This window comes from Miniopterus schreibersii (assembly GCF_964146895.1).
Source record: "Miniopterus schreibersii genome assembly, chromosome: 4".
NCBI lineage: Eukaryota > Metazoa > Chordata > Mammalia > Chiroptera > Miniopteridae > Miniopterus > Miniopterus schreibersii.
In genome coordinates this window covers 76,301,646-76,328,399 of record NC_138105.1, presented here as the reverse complement: position 1 = coordinate 76,328,399, position 26,754 = coordinate 76,301,646, and the positions used below count along the sequence as shown (strand labels likewise).

Genomic DNA, 26,754 nt, shown 5'->3' with positions numbered 1-26,754 from the left:
TTTTAAAAGACTGTACAGCTATGTTCATGATCCTTTCTGCTCCTATAATATTCTTCTTTACATATGCATCTAATTCTGTTCTTTCAACCCTTGCTACAATTATAATAATACAGAAAGATCAAGGAGGATATGACTTAGGATATCTGAAACAACTTTATTAAAAATAAAAAAGCATTACATCCAATTTGATCATAACAACTACTTAAATTCACACTTTGGAAACTCCTAACTTAGGCATTATTCTTTTACCACCCCAACGGCTTCCTTGATTTTTGTTAAGATATATATTTAAGGCTTGAAAATACCAAGCAATTCATAGTTTAAATAAAGCTTTAGATTTAGTTTTTTTTTCTGATTTATTAAGACCTTTCGGCTAATCAGGCTTTGTGACGAAGTGCTACAATGAAACAACCAAGTCATATCTGGGCCATGAAAAAACCAGCTTTTACGCTGAAAACATTTTACCCTTTTCCTACTGTGCTAGATATTTATACTCTCTGCCCTACCAGATCTATTTTCTACCCTTCTCCACCTTGCTCTGTTCCCTGGGAGGCTGACCTCTGTGACTAACAGCCAAGCTCGCTTGCCTTCTTGCTTCTAGTTGGTTTCACCCATTGGAAAGTACCAGCAAGGAGATCAGGGCAGGGGGAAAGAAGTGCCACCCCCCAGCTGGGAGCATCTCTCTACCTCTATTGTACAGCGTTCCCCTAGGCCACAGCTTCAGCTTTCTCTAGAGCTCCCTACCTTGCCCCTTGAAACTTCCCACAATTGCTTGCCCCAGGGGGTACAGTCATCAACTCTAGCTGGATTCCCTTCATTTTGTCCACATCTTTATAGTCTTTTCATTAATTATCCTTCTTGAGTACATTACCTTTTTCTACAAGTAAACTTGATACAAACAACACTGAATTCATGTTTCACTAAAGCAAAGATCTACATTAATTTGGAAAAGTACTACAATGACTGGGAAAGTAGACCACTGTAGAAACACTATGCAAAACACACATTACTTTACTGTGTTTTCTTTGTATGTTTTTCACAACAGTTATTTTACTCCAACAATTTGAAATATCAGACCAACATCTTTAAGGACTTGAATGAATTCTGTGATTGAGGAGTTCATTGCTTTAAAGAAGAAATGCATCATTCCCAAGAGCTTTCAAGTGTTATTTAGAAATAAGTATGCAAATCTGCTTTCCTATTACAGCTTCCATTTATCACTTATGTCTGAGAGATTTTCAAAACTTTTTTCATTTAGGACAACCTTCAGCTCAACAATTTGAGGTTTAAAGTCAAGATGAGACCCAAAGGGCTTGACATCTGCAGCAGTTTGTCATTAGATAGGAATAACTTTAAAAGAATTAAGCCTTTATTGCAAGAACTTTTAAGCTATAAGCTTCACCTTGGCTAGATAACCAATTCTAGTATTTCCATGCTTTAGCTCTATGTTTTTGGTGTTTTTTCCCCACTTTATTAAATTTATTGGGGTGACAATGGTTAATATGAACATATAGGCTTCAGGTGTGGGTTTCTGTTACAAGATCTGTATATTGCTCTGTGTACCCACTAGCCAGTCATACCTTCTCCCATCACCATATATTTTAGTTCTATGATTTTGTACAACAAAATGAACATAAGGCTCATTCACCATTGCCACTTTCCAAAAATAGGTTTGCTTTAGAAACTGACTCACCAGAGGTGAAAATGAAGGAGGGATGGAATGATACAGGTCAAAAAACAGCTGCAGAGTTGAAGAATCTAAGAATGCTGAAAGAAAAACACAAAAGCACTTTACTGAGCATGGCTGCACATTGCTACTGGCAGACTGCTGGAGCTGTATGTTAGGGAACATATCTTTCCTCTTTCTTATCTTGTACAGTTGCTTATGTCCTTTGACAGTGATAAGTTAATAGGGGCTTTTTGTTTTCCTTTTTAAAGCATTAGTTTTTAGCTCTTCTGAGAAACAGATTCATTCTTCTGCTTCTCGGAGAACTTAAGACAATCAGGGCTCTGTTCATAGCAAGAACTTTTATCCTGAGGAACACACAAACATAAGCACATGCTCTTCTGCTGGATTTTGTTTTTAAAGCTAGAAATTACCTCAAATGAATAACTAACAGAAGTCTCTAGGTGGTTAACGTAAGAAGGTCAAAGTCACATCAGTCAGTAAAGAGTTCTTCCAGGCTGGGGGATCTATAAGGTCCCCAAGAACCTCTCCCTCACTTTTATAAAGACAGATGCTGAAATTCTAAATGTTCTTGTACAGCAAGCAAGGGACTGCCAGGAGTTCTTTAGATCATCCTGCAGACACTACACAGAGCTGAGAAGCAGCTTGTTTCAGGCGGTGCGATGCTCTTACCTGATCTCCAGCTGGTGGGAATCTGTACTGTGCACAGGTCATCTGAGGACTCATCAGTAGACGTGCCGATGAAATCAAAGTTTAGGCAGTTATGAGTGAGTTTGAGCAGTTGCATGAGCAAACCATGCTGACTTTCATCATTCAAGTTTAGATTCTTTCCAGAAGCCTGTAAAAATCACCACATAATGAGCCCTAAACAACCACTCCTTTCTTCCAAGCTTGCAACGAGACTCACAAGCAGGCTGTTGAGCCAGAAAAGGAGGGCTATATTTCAACACAGAAAAGTGATGTTTCCCCTTCCACAAGACGCAGCACTTCTATTACCTTAATGTCACTATGAGAACCCTAGCTCCTTACTTATTATTATAACACATTTACCATAACACATGAAGCCGGTATTTAAAGAAACCCTCTTTTGACACTGATTCTTTCCATGTAGACATTGGTCACAGGGAATCTGAAGCAATATGTGTGGTTACTTCATTTGCATGTGTAATTCTAGCTATTTCTAGGCAGGGCTAGCATTAAATTCTGGGAGGGAGTACTAGTAAGTTTTATACCCTGTCCTACCTTCCTTCTTCTTTTTAATATTACCATCACCAAACCTAAAACAAAATCACCACTTAATTTTACTTATTCACTGGCAGTTTACCTGCCTATAGCTCAATACTGGTCCATAGCTACTGGGACTCTCATATTCAAAGTTCATACCAGCTATGAACTCGGTGACTGGCTGGCTGTTTTTGATAGTACCAGTGAGGAAGATTCAAATCTTAGTTTTCTCAAAAGCTTTTCCCCTCTAGGGGGTACAACCCTTTTTCAGAGGTAGCTTGCCCAACCTGAGGACTGTCTGGGAATTCTGAGGTAAGTGGGTAATTGAGGGAAAAGATGGACATGGTTAAGTGGAAACAAAGAATCCAAACTTGTTTCTAAAACTAAAACTGGGACATACTGGAAAATGAGAATAAGAACAAAAAACCCCCAAATCCCCCAAAAGAACAAAGAGCCAGAGGCTAATCCCATTTAGCTTTCTATAGGGAAAAAGCAGCCAAACGTTGTTATAAATGTGCAGAACACGTAAGATAACATTTCTTAGTTCAGCTCTATCAATAAATGAACCAAAACACCAACTATTCTATTTTAAAACAGGTAATTTCCTTATGTGATACTGTTTACCCCTTCAGGTTACAAAATCTAAATGGATGTTGAAATTTCAAAATCTGCTTCTCCTTACAGATGTTGCTTGTTTATTTGCTGCTTTTAGCTCAGCAGGGAATGGGGACTCAGATGAGTTTTAATGTGCTAACAATGTCATCTGAGCCTGCTTTCAGAGCACTAAAGTTAACATGCCTTTACTCAGTACAGGAAGACTTTATGTGGGTATAAAAAGAGCAAACAACAGAATCTCAAACTTTATGGTAAAGAAGATTCCTTTAAGATAGGAGCATAATAGGTAATATTCCCTCAGTGCTCTTACGCAGGAAAGTAGGTCTGAAATAGGGAAATCACAATCCTTTCTCCAGCACCTGTGGTTAGCCTGGCACATTTCTTCAGCATCTTGGAGACAGGTATTATGTGAGAGATGATGACAATGATGATAATTAAAGAGATGCATAAATGCCATGGGATCCATTAAGAACTGATATCTACCAAGTGTCCACTCATTGTCGTCCTTTCAAAATGAACTGGGAAGCAGTCTCACCTGTTTTAGTAAATTGCAGGAAAGTGTGAAGATATCAAATAACGATGAATCTCGGAAAGAAGAGGCTATTTTTCTGTGCTTGGTTAAAGGATGGGTGGTGTCTGCCTGTGGAGAAAAATAAACCAATGCAAGTTTTAGAATTAACTGCAAAGAAAAATTTTTTTCATGCAGACTTCAAATAAAGTAGAAAGATTTCCAATAAAAGCAACATAAATACAAAATACCTATTTAACACTTAAATTACTATTAAATCATATAAGTGAGAGGATGCAAAGGACAATAAGCTGCTAATAGCTAGGAAATCATGTCTCCAGGGCTTACAGAGGGAAGATAGAAGAAGAAATGAGTATCTCCACTGCAAAGTTTTAATTTCCTCTGCACTCAGGTAAAATTTAACAAAGTTTTGGTAGATACTGCTAACATTTACTATTATGCTGCACTGTGGTTTAGTTTCAAAAAACAGACAGTAGCATGGCTTGGGTTTTGGTAAACAATCCACTGGGCTGAAGTTACCGCACAATTTCCAAAACATTCATTAACCAACAGCCATGAACTTAAGATAAATGACAATAGCCTGTAAATACCCTCCTCCTCCTCTAACCTATTTATTCCTACATGGAGTTCAGGCAGAGGAGTGAACATTTTAATCAAATGACTGTATTGGTCACTTATCCTTCTTTCTCATCTTTTCAGCCACATTTTAAGGGTTTTTGTGGTTAAGGACTAACTCTTTTACTTCTTTAGTATGTCCTCTATTCCTGCCACATAGTAGGTGCTCAATAAGTGGGATAAAAAGAGTCAAAGTTGTCAAGGATATTTTTTCCAACCGAATGCTTAAATCTCTTCCATATACTGACCAGTTCATCCAAGAGGAAGCTCATTCTGCTTCTGGCACATTAAAGAATAGCGAGGCAAGATTTCTGACAGACAACCGAGTCATGGGCCTCCTGACCTTATTTCGAGGCTCAAACAGGAATGGTAACAGAAATACACTTTCTGATTTGAATCTGACAACCCCTTAAAACCCCCCACAGAAAATTAAGTTATACAGAGGTTCAAAATATTCCTCAATTCTAGCTTCAGTGCCACTGTGTTATCATAAATGTCCTAGATAAATAAGCTACTGCTAGATTGTGCTTTATATACCACATATAATCTATTATGCTAATCATAACACTGAGAATAATTACATGTTAAGTATGCCGCACACATTTCTATTGTTCTCTTAAGAAGGACAAGTAAAATTTTGAAATTTTTTTTATACCAACACTGCTGTATTTTGTGAGGCCAAGCTTCACAGGAGAGAACATGAATCCCACAACCTCTGTACTAAGCTAATGCATGCTCTCTGACTACAAAGCTAACAGCAGTTAAATAAGAAGTTAGTTATTAAAAGCATAGGCTCTGGAATAAGACTATGTGGATTTGAATTCAGATACTGCTACCTGCTAACTGTCACACCTTAGACAAATTATTTAGCCTTTATGTACCTCAGTTTCCTTCTCTAGAAAATGGGATTAACCACAGTACCTACCTGGGACTACTGTGAGAATGAAATTAGTTAATATAAGTGTTTAGAACAGCGCTTGCTACAGAGTAATCACTCAAACGTCTAAGCTACTATTATTTTGATAATTACCAACAACAATGGGGATTGCATGTGAGAGAGAACACATACGGGCTCCAGATTTTAATAGGCTAAGCAAGTGTATTTAAAATAGTATCAATTTAGTTAAAATTTCTCAAGGGTTAATAAAAATGTCTGCATAAATATGAGCAACAGCAACAGTGATACCAATGTGATTATTAGCTGACAACTGAAGGGTGAGATATTACAACTAATATTAATACTGGCCTGTTCAATAATTATAAATTTTAGCTGGATACCAAAGTAAATAACTGAAAAAATAACAGCCAGAGCAAAAGAAAGCCACTGGTGTTTCCTCTGTAGTGATCTGTATCATCAATGACTATTTAAAACATTACTTTGCATTTAGTAGAATGTTTTATGCATCTGAAAGGATCACCAACAAAATCTTTAATATTAGGACATGGTAATTAATTTTTAAATGATTATAAACATGTATTAATGTATGCAGCAGAAGGGGCACACAAATGATGCTGGTTCCACTTTTGTCATTCCTTTTTCAGGACTCATTCTTTCTCAATAGCAAAGAAATTATTTCATTAAGGTTTTGACTTAAGGCCATTGCTTGCATCTCTAATAATGAACATTAACAACGAAGAAAGCTGAAATGGGGATAAAATATTCTGGAGACAGAAGGAGACCAGGACAAAAAGAGTGAGGTAGGTTGTACTTACAGAGGAAAACCCAATGCAATTATTTTGTTTCAAAAGGGCATTAATCACTTACCGCGAAAGCACACAACTGCCAAAAACGATCATCCCACACAGAGCAGAAAAGACCAATACTAAGAAAAATATGGCACTTACTTCAATGAGGAAGGCTGTAGCACTTACTTGATTAATTTCATTGGTTAGCTGAGATAAAATCGTAACGCCAATGATGCAGTATTCAACACTATCCTGGTAAAAAAAAAAAAAAAAAGTAAGGCAGAAAGAGGTGGTGTGTGCAGCTTGATTTCAGCATTGGAAATGTAGTCATACTTCAGAAATGACAGAATCATGTGTTGCTATTAAACTGCCTAGACAAGGTAGCAGGGAATTGTAGTTCAAAACTGCTGCTTTGCAGGACATAAAAGCTAACTGCCATAAAGGAAGACTGCTGAATCTGACTTCATCAAAATGGAAACCTTTCATATTTTAAAAATAACCATAAGCATTATACCATGCACATTATAAAAAGAGAAAGTGGCAAAAACACACTTAAGATAAATTACAAATGAATGTGTAACAATTTACAAAGAAACTGCATACAAAAAGAAAAAAGTAAAGAAACCGATTAAAAATATACATAAGATATAAATAGGAAGTTCATAGAAAAACAAAAATTAAGTAGTAAATTAACATGAAAAATTGTTCCGTCCCATTCATATCTCAAATGCTGAGATACCCATTCTTTTTACCTATTAAACTGGAAAAATAAAAAAGTTGAGCTCCCAGGGTGGAGGCACAGGGAAATAGGTACATACCTTCTAATTGTTGGAGGAAGCAACTTTTTTTGAGGGTGATTTGGAAATATCTTTAAAAGCCAAAAATACACATATCCTTTTGTTTGAATAATTCCAATAATCTCTATACTTATTCAAAGTATGACAAGATAGATATATATGTAGATCTATCTATCTAGTCGCTGAAATAGTTATTTAACAGTCAAAATATAGAAACAAACTAAAAGCCTACCCATAAGAGATTAGTTAATTAAATTACAGCATTTTATTTTATTTTTTAAAATATATCTTTATTGATTTCAGAGAGAGGAAGGGAGAGGGAGAGAGAGAGATAGAAACATCAATGATGGGAGTGTCGTCATTGATAGGCTCCTTCCTGCATGCCCCCCACTGGGGATAGAGCCCGAAACCTGGGGATAGAGCCCGCAACCTGGGCATGTGCCCTGACCAGGAATCGAACCTCCATCTCCTGGATCCTAGGTCGATGCTCAACTGCTGAGCCAGGCCTGGCCAGGCAAATTATGGTATTTTAGATCAGAATAGTATACAGCCATTAGAAAGAATGAAGGAGGGTTTGTTTGTGCTGACATGTAAACATACAAAGCCAAGGCACATTAGGGTAAAAAAGACACAGAAGAGAATGTATCAAGTAATTCTATTTTGTGTACTTTTTAGAGGGTAGAACAGTATATAAGTAAGTATATGCATGTTGCCTCTCCCATTCTTATTACATTAAATATATGCATCATACCTGTAAAAACCTTGTGACGTCTGTGATTGCATTTCTGAAGACATAGTCGTCCTTCTGACAGTCAAACCAGCCCAGCTTTGTGATTCTGGCATATAACTGAATAAGTGCTTGTGTCACAAAAGTAGCCAACTTTGGCCGAGTGGCAAGGTAGTTAAGCACATAGTTTCCTATAAAACAAAAACAATCCACATGATATAAAGCTCTGCCAGCGAAGGGCATACATCTTTAAATGTACTAAATGTCCAAGAAATGGTAAATTTTATACTGTTGACTCCAAACTCCCTTAATTCTTCATGCTACTGAGAAATGTGACTTTGAATTTAAGATTAGTAGGCTTTCCAACTGAGAACGTTCTACTTGTCACAATGAAGAATCTGAAGTATGGCAGCCCTGAATCTATCCCTAGATGGTTAAATAACATGGTCTGCACAGAATTAAAAATCCTTAACAATGTTTTTCTTAGTTATTAGTGGCAGTAAAGACTGAATTAAAGAAACCTTCTGACAACAAAAGGGGTTACTTAGGCTTCATCTAGAAGTAATTATTCTGGGCACTCTTCACTTTGATAAGCTCAAAATTCTCCAGGGGGAAACCTGGATTCCAGATATTCTGTATGCTTAGCAATTTCAGAACATTACCAAACAAGCAACAATAATTTATTCCAGCACATCACTAAGCAAACTAATTTCTTTAAGAGAGAATTCTCTACTTACGAATATCTATTCGTTGTTCCAATGGTAGAGGGTTGTTTGTGCGTGATACAAGCTTTGTAAGGCATGTAGCTGCCAGTAACTGGGAGTAAGATGACTGTGAAAAGAGGGAGGAAAAGACTTAGAATTCAATTTTATCGAGTGAGTCAGTTATAGTTTTTTTATTTGGAGATCTGTGCTCACATTCAAGAAAAAATAGTTTTGCTATATTCAATCTTCCAGATTTTAGAGGGCCTATCATTCTAAGAAAAAGAGGCCTATCTAGTATGTGTGCTCAATTTAGCTGGTTTCAATCGTGAACAAGGGGCAGAAGCAAGTGAACGGCTTGACTGAACTGAATCCAATATCTTCATCACTCCAAGGGGACAGAAGGTAGAGGGGATCTTTTCAGAAAGATATTAAGAGTTTTAGAAGACAAATCTCTTCTTTCATTTAGAACAAGAAATTTTCTCCCATCAATAATAGCCCTGTTAAAGTGATCTTTCAAAAAGTTTCATCTCAAAAATATTCCCAAAGTCACCTCAAAATATTCCTTTAGTATTGTAGAAAGAAAGAGAGAAAGAAAGAAAAAAAGAAAGAAATATAAGTATTAGAGGGAAGCACCACATTATGCTGTACAGTTAATCCCCAAATTATGTTTTTTCACCAGCACAGCTATCAATCAGCTATAGTTTTGGAGAATATATATGCTAGTTTTAAAATAACTTCATAACAAACACATATGAGAAAGAAAAATTATGGCCACAGCAATGGAGTAGCATTATCATATTCTCAGGTGTGGATTTAATGAATTTTAACCTTATGAAGTATCAGAATTATCTATCTGATCATAATGTGCAAGAAGGAGCCATGTGCCAATTTCTCCATGCAGCTATAGTACATAAAGTCCTAGAACAGAATCAGACTCAGAACCATTAAAAAAATTTAATCAAGGGTCAAGGATAATTGTCTATGAAACAACAAGACCTTAAGACAGTAGGCTATCCACAGGCATTACATAATACCACCAGTTGTAAAAAAAATTTAAGCTTAAGAAAAAAATCTATAAAAGTGATTTTGACATGTGACTTTCATTCAACACACCCCTGAACATGGTTTAAACTGATTAGAACGGGTGTGTCAAATCACTGATAATGTAAGAAAGGATACTAGAACTACATAATATGGTGTATAGTAATTATACACTATAAAACATGCAAATGGTCTTTACACATAATTCCAATAAATCTGGTAAGTCATTAAGAAGTCAGTAGAGGTTGAAAGGAAGAATCCACTATAATGAAGTGTTTTTATTACTGCACAGATCCTATTTTATTCCAGCCTGCTCACTGTCAGCAGGAGGATCTCCAGTTAACATAGTGTCAGATGATACTATGGGCTCCAGTGGGAGTCAACTGGAAAAGTTAGTTGTGCATCTTCCACATTACAAATCTAAGTGGGTCAATCCTAAGATGGAGTGATTGAAAGGAAATGTATAAAATACTACATGTGAAAACAGAACAGAGCACCATACAATCTCTGACCATGACTCTGTAACCTTCAGATACTTGGAAAAAGAGTTAGTTTCTCCACCTACTAAAGGATAATTTTTAGACAACTGTAATTTGTTCTATTAACTGCATAATACTTAACACTACTACTGAAAATTAAAAAATGGAGTCGCCTAGAATTCTACCCTCTCAACAAATTAGTTGCTTTGGTTCTTTTCACATTTTCTTCCAGTCTTAAATACTAGCTGCCAGTATGGATGGGATTCTGACTCTCTCAATGCCCTTTCATATGCTGGTTGGATTCGTACCCTTCCTAAAACCCCCATCTTGCCAAAAATATTAATCAAACTATGTCTCATTAAAGAAAGGCATTACTTTGAGCCCTGGCTGGTATGGCTCAGTTGGTTGAATGTTGTCCCATGCACCAAAAGGTTGCTGGTTCAATTCCTGGTCAGGGCACATGCCTGGGTTTCAGGCTCTATCCTCAGTAGGGGGCATGCAGGAGGCAGCTGATCCATGTTTCTCTCTCACATCAATATTTCTCTCTCTCTTAAATCAGTAAAAACATATTTTTACAAAAAAGCATTATTTTGCTCACTGCACTGCTATTTTTAGCTGGAAGATGCTCTAATTCATTTTAAAAACTGCAACTTCCAGTAATTTTCATTGTCAAGGCCATTTTCCCCCTATACTTCTACGGCAGTAAGCGGCAGCTATAGTACAGAGGAGGAAAACTAGAGAAGACTGGGGAGCTTCTAAGGTGACATGGACTTTGTTGATAAGAAAAGTCCTTTATACACAGTCCTTTCTTCTTTGCAAAGAGGTAGTACTTAAGAGTAAACAGAAGATGAGTCCCAGAAATTAGACTCAAGATGAAAAATGACAGGACAAAATACATGTCCAATATGTTCAATGACATTTTACTGATGAGACTATATGGCCTTCTTTTTGCTAACCTGGCAGGTATGATGCTTTTTAAAAGTGAAATTAAGAAGGCGGAGGCACCTAGAAGAATCGAACAGTAGAAGCTATCCCAATCCACCCCTGAGCCAGAGTATATTTTCTTAAATCTGTTATCCTTTGGGATTTTTCAAATCTTACGTACACTTCCTCTTTCAAGGAGTAGCTGGCACTTGCTCAGGCAATCCGGGCTGTTGGTAAATTCAACCAAGGCTTTCTCTGCCTGGAGTCGAGTGGTTGTATCTGTGGTTTCATACAGCTGTTTGCACAGATTCTCTAACTGGGCCAGGCTCTGGAAAAGATCAGTCAAGAAAGAAATCAGTACAGCCTACTATATAAGCAAGGCACTGTGCTCAAAATTACTGAACAAAGATAAATAATAATCAATGAAGAGAGACTTGCTTCTCAACTCTGAGGAGAAGCCGGGTGACCTTTATCTATCTAATAATATCCATTTAGAGCTTTCTTTATTTGATGCTTTAGAAGACAAAATGATTGATTAGGCATTCTATCTATAAATTTTTTCAGTCACTCCCTTAAAGATCAATCACGAATTATATCTTTTTTCCTTGAAAACACCCATTCCCCTAAGCTTTTCCAGAAAGTTTTCAAATAAAAATTCAGAATGTACTTGTTTGCCAAAATTATGAATACCAGAGGCACTGCTGTAAAATTAAGCACATAAACACATACTACAGGTGTCATATATATCTTTACATAGTTTTAAATATTTTCCCTTTGCCAAATAGTTATTAGCTTACAATATGTGTATGCATACAGATGGCCAACCTCCCTGAGAAAGCTTCAGAATGTATGTACGCACCTTCCTCCCTGGGTCCCTCATGGCTAAAGTCCGCAAACTCTCTTCTGCTGTACTTTAAACTCTTGCTTTGGTTCCAAATTTAAAATGGCTGGGTCAAAATAAATTCAACCCTAGCATATGCTCACACAGAGATAAGACAACGGAACCGCCCCCAAACAAACCCTTCTCTCAAAATCTTGAACCAGTTCCAAATAGGCAGGAAGGGGATGGGTGTGTGCTTTGGTCAAACCCCAGAGGGACACAAATCTACTTCAGCTTACTGCAGTGTTTAAAAGCAAAGAGGAAAGAACTAATAAGAGTTGACTTAACATCACCTTTCCCTAACTGGAGAGGAGGGAAAACATCTGTTAGTGTTTAAAGAAATGGTTTGGACTTTAAGAAGGAATCTGTGCCTATTTCCTACAGTAGCATGATGTGGTTTAAATAGTTCAAAGAATCCTACTATTAGAAACGACAATTCTGTTAAAAGTAATAATAATAATAATAATTAAACAAACCAACCTGGGCGAATAGCCTAAAATATATTACATAGCCAGTCTGCCCAAGGCTTTTATCACTTTATTTCACTAGGCTGTTACTATAAATCACAGCTTTCCCACTAAGCAGGAAAGCCCTTAGGGCAGGATACCTATTTTACTCAACATGAATAATAAATTTAAAACATTAACCTAAAGGAAACAAGAAAGACAAATACTGACCCTCTAAGATCATCAGTCTCACTTCAGAGGCCCCCCCCAAACACAGAAACCCTTACTCTACAAAACAAACAAACAAACAAACAAACCTTCACATCATCTCGGACTCTGATTAGGCTTGTGTTTAATTGGTTCCTCAATTAAACACAAGCCTTCTTCAATTCAACAGCACAGAGAAAACCACTTGCAAAGACGATCTCAAGGAATAAAGCTCTATAAGCAGGGCCTGGATTTTTTCATAGCTTATAAACACAAGGAATTAATTACATATATTCCATAAAATACATGTGAAAGTCAGTGATCTGCTTGTCAATACTGGCCCAAGACCCTACTGACAAATAAATCAGTTTAATTATAAATTCCCACATCTAAGCAAGGGATTAAATCTCCCTCACAAGGTTTTTGTTCCAACCTAGCAGGAAAGTTTCTTCCCCTCCATCTATAAAATGGTTCACATAAAAGAAAGGGAAAAATTATTTTAAAGATAGGTAACACAGAAGACATCAAAAGAAAGACACCCCAACTAAATGGAAAAATAGCTATAAAATCTGGTATTGGGTCTTAGGGAACAGCAATAGCCTCATAACCTCCACAGCCACCACACACTCTGAACTTTCCAACACCCTGAGCAGATTCCCTAAACAGTCAAGCTGCTTAAGGTATAATATCTCCTTAAAGTCTGATCAATCAGTTCCTGGTAGCACCTCCAGTGCAACTCTTGTTTACGTTTATTACAACCAAGTTGTTCACATGACAATGGCTAAGCATCTGTCACCAGTAGTTTCTTACAGCTAAAAACAGACATGCAGGTTATGGTGGGCATTTTGTTGTTGTTTTGTTTTGCTTTAATTTAGCAGAGAAAAACACACTGCAGGGTAAGGCTGGTAATGAGTTTTCAGCTCAGAAAACAAGACTGTTTAAAAAAAAAACAGTAATTTGACCATTTACACAAACAGTTTGAAGAACGAGAGCTCTTATTTGTTTCCAGAAGAACAAATAGAAAACAATTTTGTTTTCCCAAACAATTAGTAGAAACATCTAAAATCCACAGGGTTAGGAGTCATTATATTTGCCCATACTCCCCATGGAAGGAGAGGGGTTGAGACATTTACATTATTTTGTTTTGGATCCTCATGTTCCCAACGCAAATCTAATAGTAAGATTATTCTGAATCGCCTTTTTCTGGATCCAGAATAAAATAATTTATCCTATTTGATTAGCTATTAAGACTAGTACTTTACATTTAGGGTAGCAACAGCACACCCCAGCATCTTCCCCCTTTGCTTGGTCACACCTGTATGAAACCTCCCACTCACCAGTTCCTATTAAGGATGGCTATCACATGATGTCAGTTCAGTTACACAGAACCCCCCAGAGAAAAATGTCTATTTTCTATTCCTGAGACTACCAAATCTATAATCCACAGAGAAGCTTCCAATTGGTCCCACAGCAACAGAAAAGCCCGTTTGAGTGAAATACTTCACAGAATTGGAAGGAGATCTTCAACGACAACACACTGCTCTAGTGAAAACCTCAAGGCCATCAAACCCCCCCAGCCTAGACCACAATGCTTTCACCAGCAACAGTTACAGGAAGGTATTAAAAGAATGCATCTTCTTCAATGTTTAGCAATATTATTTTATATAGTCTTTTAAACCTGGATAGAGAAAATGTAGCTCAATTATTCTCTTTTCAATATAAGGTGCTACCAGGTGAGACTATGAACCTCAGAATATAATGATTTATCTGAAGAGTTGCCTCTAGATTAGAAGAAAATGAAAATTTTGTTTGTATATTAGATGCTATACTATTCCACAAAGTAGAATACCTTGGAACTTATTTTTATTAATTTGTAAAATATGCTTTTAAAAAAGCCTAACAGTATATGTTTTTAAATTAGTCTCACTGCCTTTTTTTTTTTTTTTTTAAATATGTCTTTATTGACTTCAGAGAGAGCAAAGGCGAGGGAGAGAGAGAGATAGAAACATCAATGATGAGAGAGTCATTGATCGAGCCCACAACCCGGGCATATGCCCTGACCAGGAATCCAATCCTGATTGCCTGGATCCTGGGTCAATGCTCAACCGCTGAGCCATGCCCGGCCGGGCAGTCTCACTGCTTTAAAAAAAAAAAAGTTCACTTAGAGTTTCACAATCAGAGACTAGGATACTCTCTTTGAAGAAGGATTTGATGACATTCCCAGTAACACCAACTACTGAACTAGACAACAATCATAACCCTTGGATGGCTAGTGAGATCTGCAGGTGCTCTATTCTAACAGCTTCCTGAATCACCTGAAATGATCAAAAGCCACCATCCTATTACAAAGTATAAAGGCAGGCTCAACCCAGAGAAGTTCCCATGAAGAGTATAGAGTAGAATTACCAATTTAATAGCTAAATTTTCATGATTAGGATGCTTTATATATAAAAAGAATTGCTAGGGGGAAAAAAAAAATCAAGCCATTTTCAACCTGTTTATAAACTCCATCAATTTAGATCTTCCTTAGTTGGACTTTTTCTGCGTACTAGAACATTGTGTTAAGTAAATTAAAAGATGCATACTGAACCTGCCAGAAAACGAACCATTTTAAAGACCTTTAAGTAAGGTTTAAAAGGTGATATATTAATTACATTTTATTTTTATCTATTCAGTAAGGCATTCTTATTGTCAATGAGTAACCAATTAACATAGATAATATTTTTAAAACTTCTAAAATTCAGTAAGAATAATTTTTGAGAGGTTAAAAAAAAAAAACAAGTGGCAAAACAGTATGTAGAGTATAATACCATGTGTGATATATGTCAGCAAATTCATAGAAGAAAATCTGGATGAATATAAACCAAACAATTATCTCTGGAGGTAAGATTATGGGAGTTTCAATTTCTATATTATATGTATTTCCTTAACTTTTGAATTTTTGACCACAACCACATACTACTTGTAAGCAGGAAACCCCCCCCCCCAACTATATATAGATAAGGTAAATTTAAGCTACACTCTTTTTCTAAATTAATTCTTCTAATTAGTAACATATTACTAATTAACAGCTGATTGTTTCTAATCAGAATAAAACAAATTCATAAAACCAAAAAGACAAAAGGCTAAATTTTTAAAAAGTATGTCTGTGTTTATTGCCACTTTTGTTCTTTCTTACCATTAATAAATGTTGATGGTTTAAATGGCCTGAAAAGAACAATCCATGCAAGGTTTCCTCTTGTTTATAAAGTAATATAGAAGGCAATCTTGTAGGCCAAAGCTATTTTGGTTTTACATATATATTAGCAGATCTCTAGGATGTTACTTACTGCAGTGGGGTCAATGGGGGGAAAGTAGATGCTCTCTGAGAGAATGTTTACATATGCAAACTATTTATTTTTAAAAGTTAAAGAAAATAGTTTACAAAGCCAGTGCACAAAACTTGAATCTATACAAGAGGACATCCAAATGGCCAATAACAAATGAAAAGTACTTCAGCTCAACAATCATCAGGAAATGGAAACTCAAACCACAGTGAGATATCCATTAGAAGGGCTAAAATGAAAATGCCAAGATCAAGTGTTGGTTAGGACATGAAACAACTGGAACTCATACACTATTAGTGGAGTATGAATTGGTTCAAACACATTGGAAAACTGGCAGTATCTATGAAAGCTAAACATATGGACACCCTATGACCCAGCCATTCCACTCCTACTTATACACGTGGCAGATATGTGTGCCAAATGCACCAAAAAACATGTACAAGAATGTTCATGGCAGCACTAAATGTAATAGTTCCCAAACAGAAAGCCATAATAGTAGCATGAATAAATGTTTCATTTCTTAATCTGTGTGCTGGTTTCACAGGCAAGCTCATTTTGAGAAAATTCACTGAATTGCACATTTATAATTAGTGTATTTTTCTGTATGTTATACTTCAATAAGAAGCTTTAAAAATGGATGGATGAATGAATGCCAGTTTTCTCCAAATTCTCCAGGTATTTACTCTCATCTATTTCTTTCTGGTACTACAGAAAAGAAGTACATCAATAACCAACAACTGCACTTCAGATTTAGAAAGTTTTAATTTTACATCAATTCATCCTTTTAGGATGACAACTCCCATTATTTTCAGTAAATAAGGTAAGACTTTTGGATGCACTTAGGGACATTCTATTTCTGAGAGTACTAAGAGGGTGAGTAAACCTTTTTGGTTGCAGATGCTGTGTAATATGAATTGCTGTAAAACAAGATAAAACACATATTTTTGGCAAGTGATAACGTTATGCCAGAGCCTTGCATGCATTAGATAAGGATGGCAAGTCTGCTAACATATGAGACTGCAAAATTCTACACTTCAAAATACTAATCAATTCTAACTTCTAATAAACACATGATTTTACACTGTGGGTAACAGGCAACCAAAACACATGTAAACAAATATTTCATGACATAAACAGCCAGACTAACTATGCCTGGCCACTTAATGGTTTACTGACTTACAAATTTAACTCAACAGTTTCACTTAACATGTCCCTAGAAACTGGTTTTGGTTCCTTCTCATAGTCACTAATGGTGTAGAGAAATGAAAGCTGCAGTATAAGCTGAATTTTCTGAAGTACTGGTTTCAAACTGGTGGCCTCAAACTGGACCATGTGTTTGTTTTTCATCTGGTTTAAAACTTTGGTTTTAAAGTTTGACATAGTTACCAATATTTCATAGTACTTGTTTTTCTAGCTTCCCATTAAAAATGAGAAGAACTGATAGTGTTGGACCTGCATTTTCAAGTGTCACTAATCAGACGACACTAAGAAGGCAGTGTTCTGGGTAGGCTGTCTCTAGGTCACCACAGTCCCTAAGCACTGGGCCTTGTAGGCATCTGAGTTTCCTCCCCTCACTCTAATGTAATTTTGTCTCATGCCAGTGGTTCACTACTTCAGGATGTCAAAGTTAAATAGTGACATATGGTAGTACAACAGGCTCTGGCTTAAGTTTGGGTACTTTTTGCCAAATGTGAACTTTTGAGTGTAAGGGGCTACATAAACTTTAGGCAGAGGAAAGAATTAGATTGGGAGTTAAGCAATTTGGATACTGGTCTTAGTAATTAACTGGGCGACTTTGGGCAAGTCAATTTCCTTGAACTTGTTTTCTCATGTGTAACATAAAGGGTTTTTATTTTATTTTATTGTTTGTAAAAGACACTCCCAATTCTAAAATGCTGATTGTAATATACTGTTCTTCCTATTTTAATTATATAAGTAAATCAGATTTAAAAGTAAACAAATATTAAAATGAACATGATCATGAAAATAATAGGGCAAATTTTTAAAGAGAGAATTACACTTAAACAATAAATCAGGTAATACTACCACACATTCCCTCTCACTGTAGCCTAGGGGCTTTCTCACAACTTAAGTGACCTAGCAGCAGGAACAGGATCCTTCTGGAGTGGAGGGTCAGTATAGTATAAGAGTTAAGAGCTCAGATGTCAGACAAATCTCTACTCCTCTATTTACTAGCTATGAGAATATGATTAATTCACTCAAATCTTTCAAACTAGCATTCGTTTCTTTTAAATAGAAATAACACCTCCTTCACAAGGTTGTAAAAGTCAGTGGGGTAATGGATGTCAAGTGTTAATTACTGACTGTTATCGATTACACTGGTTACTAAAACTCCGGAGAACAGCAGCTTTAGTAAGTGCATGCATAAATGTGTACAAATCACACTGTTTCTCCCTGTAGGGCTAGAGAGTTGGGGATGCAATACACAATTCATCCTTATTCTTCGTGGATTCCATATCTGTAAATTTACCTACTTGCTAAAATTTATTTGTAACCCCAAAATCAGTAGAGCAATTTTGTGGTCACTTGTGGACATACACGGAATGGCAAAAAATGTAAGGAGCCTGACACACATTCCCAGCTGTGGTACAAGGCACAGCTTTGCCTTCTTGTTTTTGCTCTCACACCATAAACTAGTGTAAGTGTCCTTCTGTGTTTTATTTAGTGCCGTGTTTTTTACTGTTTTGCGCTTTTTGTTGCCAATTTCGCTGTTTAAAATGGCCTCCAAGCAAAGTGCTGTCTAGTGTTCCTAAGAGCAAGAAGGCTGTGTGAAAGTACATTAGATGAGCTTCATTCAGGCATATTAAATAAGGTGTCTTTATACAGAAACACAAATAAAACAAAGTTGTAGTTTGGGTGATGAACATGTGACCAGAGGGCAGCAGGAACCCAACCCCATACATCCCTGGGCAACGGTTCAGTATTTGCTAATTCAGTGTTCCTTGGCAACTTTCCAGAACACAATACCATGAATAATGAGGATCAATTGTATTTCTGGCATCACTGGGGGGTAGTCAGTACATTTTCCCCACAGAAATTCATTATATTGCCACTGTTATAGGCATTTGTTCAAACAGAGTTCTAACTTTCATATAAATGTCCATGATACTCAAATTCTTTTTTCTTTTTTTCCAGTTAAGCTTCGCTGAGGATATTTTTTCCATTGATTTTTTTTTTTCAAGAGAGAGAGAGTGGGGGGGGATGGGGAGACAGAAACATCGATGTGAGAGAGACATCAATTAGTTGCCTCCCACACGTACCCCGACTGGGACTGTGCATCGAACCTGCAACCCTTCGGTGCACTGAGCCACACCAGCCAAAGCTAGAATACTCGAATTCCTGCACAACTGACTCAAATGTCTGTTTAAATTGTAATTTATGTTAATAATGCATTGTGATTTTAGTTAATGAGCACTAATGCACACATACTTGTAAAGGACAAAAGTGTGCCTAGGTATCTGGCACACAGGAAGAGCTGCATAAAGATGTTCTGCAAAAATAGGTAAGTCTAACTCTTAAGCTTCTAAAGGGACTTTGCATTAAAATGACACACTGACCACACATCTAATTTTGTTCCCTCCCAAACCCAACTGAAACAACATTAAAGGATTTTTTAAAAAAGTCATAAACCTACAAGGTTTATGACAAGAGAGGGGTCGATAGCAATGAAATTTTAGAATCCAGAAAAATCAGTAGAAACTGACTTAACTGACTCAAGGAAGCCAAATCCCTTGCCAGTGGTGAGGATAGCCAACCTGACTTACACCCCATGTTCGTGTTAAGGTGAAATGGGGTGGCCAAAGGAAAGGGGTGAAAGTATTTTTGAGAAGTCAGATTCCCAGATATCTTACCTTACTCCATGCCTCTGAATGACTACCCCACTTTCCTCTGGACTGGGATTCACCACGGCAGCCAAAAGCACACTTGACGATGTGGGCATCATATAAGCTAACAGGTTGATTAAGCGACCATATGCACATCAAATGCTGCTGAGTCTCCCCTTACTCAGTTCCTTCTACCCAGAAATGCCAGTGTCCAGACTATACTATCTAGGGAGGAGTTTGGAATATTTTCCCCTGAAAATCTTATTAGTCATAAAGGAAATACCTAAAGATACGCTGATATAGGGGTTACCCAATAAATGACACAATCTGATTATCCTGTTGTGATGCCTCAAGCAGATAAGCTTCACCCCCACTTAGAGCTTCTAATCAGCTTCGTAGTCCCTTAATCTTGATTTTAAGCAAATAATCAAGGATTACCAGAAATCTGAAGAAAGCCTTTAATCTGGAAGATAGCATTAAAAACAACAGACCCAAAATGAAGTTGCTTATGCCAAGCCCCATGTCACCAAACTGAGACAATTAGAGTTTCAGCTCTCCCAGAAATGGAATCCTAAACCAGTCAACCAGGAAAGTAACTTTGCACTAACCAACCTGCCTTTTTGCCTAGTATGACTTCCTTGTTCCTGCTCTCTTCTGCCTGCAAGTCTCATTTTATACAGCTCCGTAGAGCTTCTTTCTATCTGCTAGAATGGATGCTGCCCAACTGAAATAGATATTTGCTCAAATAAACTTTAAAAAGTTTTAATACATTTCAGTTTATCTTTCAACAATTTGAATATAAACAAACACTAAAAGCAACCTACTGGGAACAAAGAAAAATTGCAGGGAGAAGGAAACTTGAAAAAATGAAAAAATAAAGGTGTGGGGGGAAAATATTAACCTCACAAAAGATACGAAAACACTGCAAATGTGGAGTAACAAGAAGCTATTTAAAAAACATAAAAGAGATCTTAGAAATTAAAAATACAATAGCAGAGACAAAATATTCTATCAGAGGGTTGGAAAAGAAAGTTCAAGTTTCTCAGAAAGTAGAGAAAAAGGACAGAGATGAAAAATAAGGAAGCAAAGATAAAATCAGAGCCTGGTTCCACAGGTCCAACATCCAATTAACAGGAGTTCCAGACAGAGAGAACAGAGAACAGTGGAGAGGAAATTATCAACAAAATAATCCAAGAAAACTTCTTAGAACTGAAGACTTCAGTTACCAAAATGAAAGGGTCTACTGCAATGCCTAGCACAACAGATTAAAATCAAGTCATACCCAAGGCTCTTACTGTGAAACCTCAGAAACCTGAGGGACAAAAAGAAGATTCTATAAGCTGTGCTGGGGGTTGGGACAAAAAACCCCAAGCCAGGTACACATAAATAATGAAGGATCAGATGGCTCTGAACAGCACAAAAGCAACACTAAAAATAAGCCAATAGAACAATGTCTGCAAGATTCTGAAGGAAAATGATCGACATAGAATGCTATATGAAGGCCAAGACCTATCAAGTGTGAGGGAAAAACCAAGCTATTTCAGGCACGGAAAGCCACAAGAATCTACCATCCGTGCTTCTATTAAAGAATGTGCTTCACACCAAAACAGGAGCAACCTCATAAAAAGGTAAGCATGGAATGCAGGAAAGGAACTACAATACAAGAGGGACATCAAGGGAGGGTGGGGAAGGGAGATCCTAGCATAACAACTGTGCACTACCCATCCAGAGCAACCAGGCCTTATCCAAGCAAAGCTGCTTGAGGGACAAGTTGTGTTCAGAAGGGCATCACCAAGATGCCTGCTGCCATCCAGGGCAGAATACCTGGGTGAGAGTTCTTATGTTAAGAAGTTTGCACCTTAATACAAGTTGAAGTTCACAGAAAAACTCTCAACCGACAATGTAACCACTCTCCATTAAACTTTGGAAAGTTTCTCTATAGATCTGTGTAATCATTTAAAACTAACATTCCAAGGAGAAAGGCAGTTGTGCAACATTCAAGGATGGCTTTGAAATACTGCATTTAAAGGCTGTAATGGGCTTTAGGTTTAGGCATAACATTTTTGTATCCTATGATTTATAAATGGAGTTCCAATTAGAAAAAAATAAAAGAACAATACACTTGGCTTTTGTCACCTTCACTTTCTTGGTAAAAAAGATTGTCTTTCCAATGCCTTTTATGAAACCAGATTCTGTAATGTTGACAGTATTAAAAGACCAAGACAAAATGGCTGAGTAAGAGAGTAGATCATGTAGGCCAAGCAGATTACCTTAGGAAAGGAAGCCAACACCCAGACATTTGGGAACACAAATTTGCAGTTTGAAACAATCACGTGTAAATAAACTTTTCTGCTATATTACTATTTCCCTAAAACCTTGTTTTTAAAAGCAGATCTATACAGGAAGAACAATCCTATAATCGTTCAATACTCCTGTTAAAAGTGTTAAACTACATCCCTAACAATTTAAATTGGAATATATTGTCTACTGTTATTATCAGATTATTTCCTTACAAATTTAATAATGATTTCTACCACAGAGGAAGCATGATCAAACAACTGACTTCTAAAGGTCAGAAAGTGATAGCCTATTGGTTAAGTATTAAAGGAGCCAAAATGTGAGAGTTGTATAAACTTTCACCTCATTTAGAACCAGTTTCCAAGAACCATTTGCTTTTGAGTTCTTTATTATTTGTTACACTGCAGAGAGATACTGTTGGGCTAGTGTGCATTTATCACCTTAATTTTATGTTCTTAATATCAGTTTGGTACAAGATTCAAAATTTAGAGTATGGAGGATATTCTGGGCAGAATCATATTAAAATATTAAAAGTGCCACTTGAACACTGACATGTATATAAGAAAGCCAAGGAAGCTATCCAACACACGATCACCAGTTATCTGAGGCCACCAACCATTATACAAGTTTCATATTATGTTTTAAAATGATTAAATAAAGCATTTATACTTAACTTAGTTTTAGTAATAGGCTAGCCAAATAAATGCAACTGGCCTGGTAAATATTCAAGGAACATTAGGAATCTTAGGGTTCCCCCCCTTCTTCATATGTTACTAGTTCTTACAATTTCCACTGCTGACAGAAATTGCATGTACAAACAGAAACTAGTTTTTTTAAGAGAATGAAAGGACCAGCCACAGACTGGGAGAAAAGTTTATAAAACATGTATCTGAGAAAACACTGGTATCCAGAATATACAAAGAACCCATAAAACTTGACAACAATCCAATAAAAAATTTGGCAAAAGCTCTGAACAGAAACCTCACCAAAGAAGATATACAGATGGGGAGAAGCATAAGAAAAGATGCCTAATAATGTATATTATCAGAGAAATGCAAAACAATAGTAAGATATTACTATACACTTATCAGAATGGCTAAAATCCAAAACATCGAAAACACCAAATGTTGGTGTGGATGTGGAGCAACAGGAACTCTCAATCATTGCTGATGGGAATGCAAAACCGTACAGCATGTCCCCTGAACGGGAATCGAACCCAAGACTTTCCTGGGCATGGGAGGACGCTCCAACCCAGGCACACAGGCCAGGACAAGTTCTAATTCTTGACAAGCCTGGGAAAACGTCATTGTGTGCCAATTCCTTAAAAACATAAGAAATTATTTTCCTATCTTTCTCAAAAAGTAACCAAGTTGAGTGCTGAATATAACAGCCCGTAAGACTCCCCAAAGTTCAAAGTATGGCCCATGGACCCCTCGGTGTTACTAAGACTCTTTCAGAAGGTCTATAAAATCCAAGCTATGTTCATAATAATACTAAGACATTATTTACCTTTTTCACTGTATGGACATTTGCACAAATGGTACACCAACGGCATCAAGAGTATAATAGCAGTCATTGAATTTTTCACTGCCACACACTCATTTAAAAAAAATCAAAAGAAAATAAAAAGCCAGTTTCATTTAAGAATGTCTTTGATGAAGGTAATGAAAAACTACACACACACACACACACACACACACACACACACACACACACACACATATTTGTAATCCTCACCTCACCCAAGGATATTTTTTCCATTGCTTTTCAGAAAGTGTGTGTGTGCGGGGGAAGAGATAGAAAGAAACATCAATGTGAAAGAGACACATCAATTGGTTGCCTTTACAAGCAGGGCGCCCCAACCAGGGATTGAGCCTGTAACCTAGGTGCATGCTCTTGACCGGAATCAAACCCGAGACCCTTTAGTCCATGGGCCGACACTCTAACTACTGAGCAAACCGGCTAGGGCTGAAAAACTATTATTGTTAAACCTCAACCTTGAGGACACTTTTTTTTCCCCCTCAATTTATCTTTATTGTTGAAAGTATTACAGATGTCCCTGACACATCTTTTTAATATTCTATGTGACACATGGGAAGTATGCATAAAACGCTTCTGCTGCATACCAATGGGTTTTCATTTAGCAGAATAAAAAAAGTTCAGATGTGGTTTCAGATTCCATATTGCAACTAATCATGAAACTACTACTTGCCAAAGAAGTATTGAAGAATATCCACAATTATCTGAAAAGGCTATTAAAATATTCCTCCGTTTTCCAATTACATATCTGTGTGAGGATGAATTTTATTCATACATTTCAACCAAAATAATATATGGTAATGGATTGAATATAGAAGTACAGTGTGTCCCCCAGATCCTCAGGTTTTGAATTAGCAGATTCCATCAACTGTGGACTGAAAATATTCAGAAAAAAATGCTATGTTGTTACTGACATGTACTATGCAGTTAGGTCTACAATGGCTGCCTCTATACTGATCATATACAGACTTTTTTCTTGTCATTATTCCCTAAACAATACAGTATAACAATTAACTATAATACTTAACTATAATACTTAACTATTATTAAGTATTTGCATTGTATTAGGTTTCATAAGTAATCTAGAGATCATTTAAAGTACACAGGTTATATGCAAATACTATGCCATTTTATATAAGGGACTTTAGCATTCCCTGATACCATCCTCTGAAAGTGACCAATCATTCTTCTTATTTTTAAAATATTATTGAGTTAATTAATTTAAACATAGCTGATTAACCTCTCTGCCCAATTTTAAAACAGCAGAAAACTACTGTTAGATTTAGCTGTGTAACAATCAGTTATACACCTTTAAAGGTAACATCTCCATAAGTAAAGACATTTTTAGTTACGGAAAAGGTGGGTAACTAATTAGTTCTTAAATATATGACAAAATATTAAAAATATGATTTTCTTAACACCTATGTTAAGACAAATTCACATATTTTTAAAAGTTGTCTGTTTTGGTGATGCTGTTTTTCTGATACAATATTAAAAAATTATCCATAAAAATCTAAGGACAGTTCATATTATAATTTTTTTAAAGAATCTGATTCAATTAACTTTGGCTTTAAAAAAAAAAAACCATGACTCACCCTGGCCGGTGTGGCTCAGTTGGTTGAGCGTCATCCCATGCATGGAGAAGTCGCAGTTTTGATTTCTGGTCAGGGCACATGTCCTGGTTGTGGGCTAGGTGCCCAGTAGGGGGCCTGCAGGAGGCAGCCATTCAATATTTTTCTCTCATCGATGTTTCTCTCTCTCTCCCCCTTCCTCTCTCTCTAAAACCAATAAAAACATTTTTTTTTTTAAAAAAAGCATCACTCAACTGTTGAAACTAACTAAAGTAACTTTAAAAATCCAAAAAAAGTTACTGCTTGAAAATCAGGGGCACATTCTATAGGCAATGCGTACATTCATCTATTTTTAAGTTATAAAGAATATATAAGAAAACAAAAATAAAAGGGCTAAAAATAAAATTATTTCATTTTATTATCTTCAAGTTTCCAAAACAAAAGTATTTTCATGTTTCCAGTCACAAAAATTATGTAGATAAAAATTTTGTTTTTACTGAAATGAGGTAGGAATGAGACTTTCCCAAAAGATATTTTCCATACCGCAGGGCAATTATTCTAAAAAATTTTAAGTATAACAAGAGATTTAAATGCCCATACTTCTCATTCTCAATAAATACACACAAGACCTCAATAATTACAGATAACAATGTTTTGAATATGGGATCCTTCTTTGTAGATTACTCCAAGACCTTTGAAGATTCTCATTTACTCACATTTCTACTTGTAAAAACTGAATACCACTTTGAACATAGTAGCTGCTCAACAGATCTAGTCTCAGAGTTCCATGAGTTCTCTATATGAATTTTATAATGATGTTTCCATATTTATGAATTTAAAAAATAATACAAACATACTTTGGATTATCTGGCTAATCATCTTAATATCAAGTACTGCCTCATGGTTTTGGTGCTCACATACGTGTTTAGGGACATATTAGTAGCAAGCATGCTTTAATAATTGAGGTCTAATAAAAAAAGAGCAGAGGTGGATTTAGTTTCCTAGTCTTGCAGAAAAATGGTGGGAGAATTGGGTCATTGCATGGCACACACAGCAGCACTAGCATGCTGAACTCAAAAAAGAATTTACAGAAACATTTTAATGGGTGTGGGGATTCTTACTGCGGTGATGAAAGCCCCTGAATTATATACTTTAAAATGCTAAATTTTATGTTATGTGAATTTTAATAGAAAAGAAAGAACTTGGAGCACAGCAGTCACTATTGTAGATATCATTATCTAGCATATTAAATATATGTTGCCAATATGAATGTTATTAGTTTTGTGGTTTAAATTTGTAGCTTTGTTTATAGTTACATAAGAATGACAACCCTGTGGAAATTATGCCTAGTTTTATGTTTGTTAATATCTGTTCCATTAAAACCAAAACAATTCAAATAAATACTGGGGGGATCTGTGAGACACCATTTTCAACTTTAAAATGGGTTATTTATTAAGAAAATTTGAGAAAAACTGATATGAAAGACTCAAAAATACTCTCCACATCTTATTTCTCTGAAGCTACATAGTAATAAAAATGGGAACTTAATAGAAATTTTCTATCTTCTTTATAAATTACTCCAAGACCTTTGAAGATTTTCATTTACTCATATAA

General features: G+C 36.3%; 1 protein-coding gene across 2 annotated transcripts in view; it reads right to left on the bottom strand.

The window, feature by feature from the left end:
• The window catches only part of XPO7 (exportin 7), a 76,892-nt gene that overhangs the window by 24,420 nt on the left and 25,718 nt on the right, over positions 1 to 26,754 (bottom strand). Inside the window, exons 1-8 of one of the 2 annotated variants that reach the window (XM_081136883.1) lie at positions 11,888 to 11,962; positions 11,210 to 11,356; positions 8,618 to 8,711; positions 7,905 to 8,071; positions 6,543 to 6,608; positions 4,062 to 4,166; positions 2,360 to 2,525; positions 1,694 to 1,767 (exon numbers count right to left, since the gene is read on the bottom strand). In XM_081136883.1, coding sequence (XP_080993009.1) covers positions 1,694 to 1,767; positions 2,360 to 2,525; positions 4,062 to 4,166; positions 6,543 to 6,608; positions 7,905 to 8,071; positions 8,618 to 8,711; positions 11,210 to 11,356; positions 11,888 to 11,908 — 840 coding nt within the window. In that variant the 5' untranslated portion in view covers positions 11,909 to 11,962. Of the gene's footprint in view, positions 1 to 1,693; positions 1,768 to 2,359; positions 2,526 to 4,061; positions 4,167 to 6,542; positions 6,609 to 7,904; positions 8,072 to 8,617; positions 8,712 to 11,209; positions 11,357 to 11,887; positions 11,963 to 26,754 lie in introns of those variants that run through there. The other variant, XM_081136884.1, reaches the window with a different exon arrangement.